At 45.7% G+C, this 6000-nt stretch overlaps 1 protein-coding gene across 1 annotated transcript in view; it reads right to left on the reverse strand.

Moving 5' to 3' along the window:
- Positions 1 to 4732, reverse strand: part of RNF7 (ring finger protein 7) — a 63546-nt gene extending 58814 nt beyond the window's left edge. The window contains exon 1 of the mRNA XM_069618283.1: positions 4373 to 4732. Within this exon, the coding sequence (XP_069474384.1) occupies positions 4373 to 4553 (181 nt within the window). The 5' untranslated portion in view covers positions 4554 to 4732. The remainder of the gene's footprint in view (positions 1 to 4372) is intronic.
- Between the last annotated feature and the right edge of the window lie 1268 nt (positions 4733 to 6000).

Below are 6000 nucleotides of genomic sequence, written 5' to 3' on the forward strand. Positions count from 1 at the left end.
CGATCACACTCCCTAGAACTCTATATTTGCTTTATACACAGTCCACTCAGTGCCCTGTCACTTTCTGACAGCTAGATAGGCAATTTCAAATGTTCTGTCTGTGGGTCTTGCAAGTTACTATATTTCATGGGTATTGTGAAAAATTCAGGGAATTCATCCGTTCTCCCCAAGGGGGAGCCACCGTCTTTCACACTAGGCAGGAGGGTAAGCGAGATCCCACTGGGGTGACCCACACCCCTCCTCCAGGGAACAAAAAAATACCCAGGTAAAGATTCCAACCCACCTCCCTTTACTCATAAATCTCAATGTGTGTTGGTTACATGGGGATGAACAGGATAATCCTATACAGGGTGCCTATGAAGTGGACAGCTTGGTTTCTGACCTGTATTAGTAAGCACCTTCTTGTGAAGACCAGGACCAATGGCATCTTCCATTTCACTCCAGGGAGAAACTTAAATGCACCTGGACAGCGAGAGAAGCAGCCGGAGAGCAAGAAATGCTGACCTGCGGAGAGGTGGGAGTACCTCCCTCACATGAAGGAGAATTAAGAGCCACGTTGTCAACGTAGTGGGCAGAGTCTCTGAAAAGCCTGCAGAATGCTGTTGCTTTGTGCAAGGGGAGGACCCGGAGAGCCTAGTACTGCCAAAGGAAGCCAAGCCAGGAGCCGAGTGTTGGCACCCTGCAGAAACCACGCTCAGAGGCAGTCAGCCTAGAAAGGCAGCAACCGCCATAGCAGTGCCACGAAAACTGGAGCCAGGTCCGAGACACAGAGCCATGCTGGACAGAGACACCAAACCCCCGAAGGAACACTGCAGTTGGAAGAAAGGTATGCAACCTCACACTAGGAGCAGGCAGTGAAGCCACAGCAAAGTCCACACTGGGCTAAACATCATTATACCCCATGAGCAGACCCGTAGCCCACCAGGGCTGAGGAACCAGTTATCCCACGAGAGTGTGTGTGAAAGAAGACACCAACCAGGGCTGACCAAGTCCATACCTTACATGAGGCTGAGAAGTGTAATCATTCAGAAAAGGACTAAGTGTAAACTTTGTTACCATAACGAATACCAACCTATCCAGGTCCACAGGAGAAGGGATGAAGCCAGAATTGTTTTGAATACTTGACGAGGACCTTGTTACAACCCAAACAGGAAAGCCGAGAGACATTTTTGTTTTTAAGCTTAGACATTCAACCAAGGCCTGGAATACCAGAAGAACGCTTTGGTGGGGGTGCTCAGAAAATCAACCTCCACTATGTTACTGAAGAGGGGAAGTAACCCTAGCCTAAACTTAGGTTCTCTTTTTTTTCTTTTTTATGGTGGTAGGGAAGATAGGATAGGATAGATTTGAACGGAGGAGAGTGTCATTTGTGAGACATGCCAACAAGCACCAGGTTGTTGTTTTCTAGAATAGGGACATCTTCATAGAAATAGAGGTTTTCTTTACGAAATAAAGACTATAATTGAACCATGTCCTCTTGTCCGACTCCACAGCTCAAGCCTATGCTGCAGTGATTCACGGATTACATTTTAGCACTTCATTAAAGTACAAGAAAATGACATCAGGGAGTTGTACGCGTTGGCAAGAGCAGTACGATTTGCTCTTTTCCGATCAGCAGTTTGCTTTTTATTGTTCTTCACTGATGCTAAAAGCGTGAAAATGTTCACAATCTCTATCCCCACCTCATATACCCTCTTACCTCATAATTTCCTCGTGTAAGTTAACTCTTCTCTCCTTTTCCCTTCCATTTAGTTTCCTTTTTGCAGACATCCGCAGACCATGGTCTGGATACCCATGAGTGAGCCACAATATGTGACTCGCCAGACAAGCCTCTGTTTGCACCACTATAACGCAGTATAAAAGCTATTAACAATACATTTGGAAAACTTATCGAAGGACCAACAGTAACATTTTGTTCCTCTAAAACGGAGGTCTATTTTTTCAGCCAAATGGTGAAATATGTAAAAAAAAAATGCCCCAGTTTTAGAATAGGCTTTGAAACTACGTCCTGATCATGGCACTTCTGACACGGGACGATTGCAGGTGCATCAAGCTAGTTTGAGGTATTAACAGTGTAACTATAACTTAAGTACCAGTTGCATGAAGATGATGTGCCATCGAAAAGTAAAAAGGAAAGAGTATAGAAATGTGATGGGATCGAAAAGAAGGGATAAAACTGAATAATCGGAAAAAAGTGATTTCACTATAACATGAAGATAAAGAAGGGCGCCTGTATGCAAATGTGACGGAAGGGTGAGAGAAAATGTATTTAAGCCAAGTATGTCCCCTAAGAATGTATAATTAGTGTCACCAAGTAGTTTGCAAAAAAAGACCCATAAACACCCTTGAAAAAGACTGAATTAATCACACTGCTCCGAAAAGGAAAACAGCCACCCTAAAATAGGAGCGAAAGCTCGAAGCATACTAGAAGAGGTCATTCCAACTGCGGGATTTGCCATTCAGATAGTCATCTTCTAGTAAATAGCATTTACATAATTGCCCGTTTCTGTTCATCCTAGAAATATGAAGACCGGTGGGTGAAATGAACTTAAAAGGATACAGTTGTCCTTGATTGGTTAACCCTCTTTAGAATTTGAAGTAGTTACAATTACCCTTTTCAAAAGGTCAGCATGAAAGCAAAAAAGCCCTGAACAGGTGTATGAATCTATACATTCTTTGCCGCGTTTTTCACGTCCGCTGAATTCGAAATGATGAGAATATCCACACGGATGCATAAAACGCTACCTGAAATTACATAAAATAACCGACTTATCAAACATGTCTACTTCGGTGAGTAAAACCTTCCGTTTCCTTTCCATGGGGGGTGCATTTTCTAAGTATAGGGTTTTGAAGAAGTATTGCTGAATGTTAAGTTATAGTATGAAATGGATGTCAGTTTACAAGAAACAATAACAGCTAACTTCTTAGCAAGCATAGAAAAATCGCTCTCGCTCAGAAAAGAAACCCTAGAGTCAACCCGTTTACCAGTATTCCAGAAGAAAAAATATGTCGTTATTAAAATTTGAAAACATGTATTTCTTATAGAATATGATCTAGTCTGGGGGACGTGTCAAAAATGGTTCAACAACATATAAAAAATACTGACCCCTCGTATTTGATTACGATCCGCAGATGTTCGGTATTTTTCTATTTAAAGATCAATCTAACCGAATGCCTTTCCGACTAGGTTTACCTGACGGTGAACTATAAAGCATTGCAATAATGGGCTTGGCCACATTATTGATTAATTATGTACACTGCGATATAAAATAATCGACAGAACTAACCAAAACATGGCGGTGCACACCAAGCCCTTCCTCCAGAGAGATAGTATTACAAAAGGATGATAATACAAGCCCCATTTGGATCGTGTACGCTATCGGCACAAGCCATGCAAAATGTCTATTAAATACTCTCCCTTGGATGGGATGTGAATTGGGAAAGAAATGTTAGTGTTGTCCCCATTTGTATAAACGCAAAGCATCAATCATATATTCCGAAATTGTAAAGCGTCAGGTGAGTGCAGAGCGAATCTGTCAAACACCCCCTCGTGTACCATCGTCTTCTGATTCTTTTTACGGATGCGGTTTGTATTAAGTGTCCAAACATGATGTACACTCGTCAAGTGCACCTTCGCCCCCTGGGGAGGATGACTGCTGTTTACTGTTACCCACGCCATGTACGCATTTTATCAATCTCAATGATAAAGGAATGCGTGGATCGGTCAGGGTACGAACCTATAACCACCATTAAGTCAAGCAAACCCCTGCAGTGGATGTGCCTAGTCTGCCACAGACCATGGATTGGTGGTGTGCCGTATCTGCATTGCGCCTATCCCTGTACCCCTCCTGCTTGGTTGGGGGTGCAGCGGGAGGTCCCTCTAGTGTGGGTGCGTCTATGTAATCCAGGAGGGTGGGGGCAATCACCTGCCCTCGCACACCATTCTGGCAATGGACGTATTGCCCACAAATATCAGTTGCCCTTAAGAAGCAAACTGAAAACACTCAGGTGTGGTTCAAATGGAGAGGGAATGTCTCGGGCGGGCGGGGGGGGGGGGGTCATCAAGACCTCAGGCGGGAGGGTGTTGGACGCGTCGGTGTGGCTTCCACCACTGAAGGAAACAAGAGAGCAAGGCTTGTAAAATGAAGGCACCTCTACCCAAACATGTCCCAGAATGCACCGCGCCTGTGTTTTTCAAGGAGACGGGGGTGGGGGGGGCTACTTTCTGTACAAAGAGCGAAACCTCAGCAGCAGCGACTCCACAGTTGTGTTCGGAAGCAGCTCCCTCCTCTGTAAACAGGCGGCCGGGGAGCCCTGCCCCGGTGGCTCCTAGCAACGACAGCGGGCCTCGGTCTCGAGTAGCGCCTCTTACCCATGACCTGCACCCGGCAGATGGCGCAGGTGTCGCACTCCACGTCCCAGCTCCACATGGCTACGGCGTTCCATTTCTTGAGAGAGAACATCTTGTCGGAGGAGCCGGGTCTGGCGGTGAAGGACGCGGCGGCGTGGGAGGGAGGAGGGCCTGGCTCCTCTCCTTCATCCATGTCTGCCATGGCGGCGGGAGGGAAGTGGAGTGCTCGTAGGGAGGAGGGCCGGGGGGCACTGTCACAGGGAGACCACGAGAGGGCGCTGTAGCGCACAGCCCAAGCTGCTCATAGACGCAGAGAAGAGACCCCCGAACAGATGAGCACGGCATGGGCTGGGCAATATTATCCCATTGTGCTTACTGGTTATTGCCCGCTGAAGCCAAGAAGTGCTTTAACTTGGTACATGATAGGCCCTGCGGACTCATTCACTGTGAGCAGCAATTTAGGGTCTACGCACATACCCCAGTTTTTTTCCTAATGTCTTCGCGTCCTGGGATATGTAGTCTTTGAAGAGTGCAAGTCTCAGAATGAAAAGTGGGGCGGACAGGATTAGATTTGGCACGTACGGGACTGAACAGCTGGCATGAATGGCAACACTTTGTAGCGGGGGTGGGGGGAGGAGGGGGGATTTCGTTTCAAAAAGCGGGAGAATAAAATGCTCCCGTTCAATTGCACTGGGGTTGGGATTATTTTGGGAAAGTAACCAATAGCAATTTGTTTGTTTGTTTATTTTATTTATATAGCGCACCAGACCCTGGAGTATAAGGGCGCTTAAAGACAGGTTACAGAGGTACAAAATATAAAGAAGAAGCAGCTATACATTATGCAGAGAAGGTGTGCAAACTATTCAAACAGCGAAAATTAGATCATGCAGTTAGGACATTAGGATAGTATGTACAAAATATACAATGGTTGAGGTCTTAGGTATTGGATTGGATTTAGTTTTGTCTAGTAGCCACCCAATGACAAACTTCCTGAACAGAAGGAATGAGGCGGCCGATTTGATATTCAATGGCAGGGAGTTCCAAAGTTGAGGGGCGAGGACCGTGAAGTTTGCGCCGCCAGCTCTTTTAGAGGTGAATCTAGGCACAGTGAGGCAGAGAGTGTTAGAAGATCTGGTGATTCTAGTGTTTGGCTTCAAAGCCAGTTTGTTGGTGAGATATTGGGGGGCAAGGTGGTTTAGGGCTTTGTAAGTAAGGCAAAGTGTTTTTAGCTCAATATTTTGTTTAATACAAAATCGTGCGTCTCCAGCCTAAATCAGGTTAGTTGGCATTTATGATCTGCAGATTGCTTCATCCCAAGTACTGGCCCACTATACAGCTCTGTGCCACTTTGGCAGAGAGACCGAACAATTATACTTTTGCAAGGCGATCCCAGGATCGGATCACTTCTCAAGAGAGCCGCACCATGGTGACACTATAGCCAGGAACAGTCTAGAGCGGAGGACCACTTTAGCTTGAGCATTGCGCAGGCAGAGCTTTCAAGTTTCCCGTGACCATACATGAAAAGGCTATACAGTCATGGTTTTACTTTGAATACTGGGGATTAAAGTTTTCTTACATTTCGAATGGGGAAATAAAAAATACAGGTCCCAGAATCCAAATGGAAAAAAACAGGCTTGGATGGCCTTCTT

The sequence above is a fragment of the Ambystoma mexicanum genome, chromosome 10, assembly GCF_040938575.1.
Source record: "Ambystoma mexicanum isolate Mex_15411 chromosome 10, UKY_AmexF1_1, whole genome shotgun sequence".
In the NCBI taxonomy this organism is placed as follows: domain Eukaryota; kingdom Metazoa; phylum Chordata; class Amphibia; order Caudata; family Ambystomatidae; genus Ambystoma; species Ambystoma mexicanum.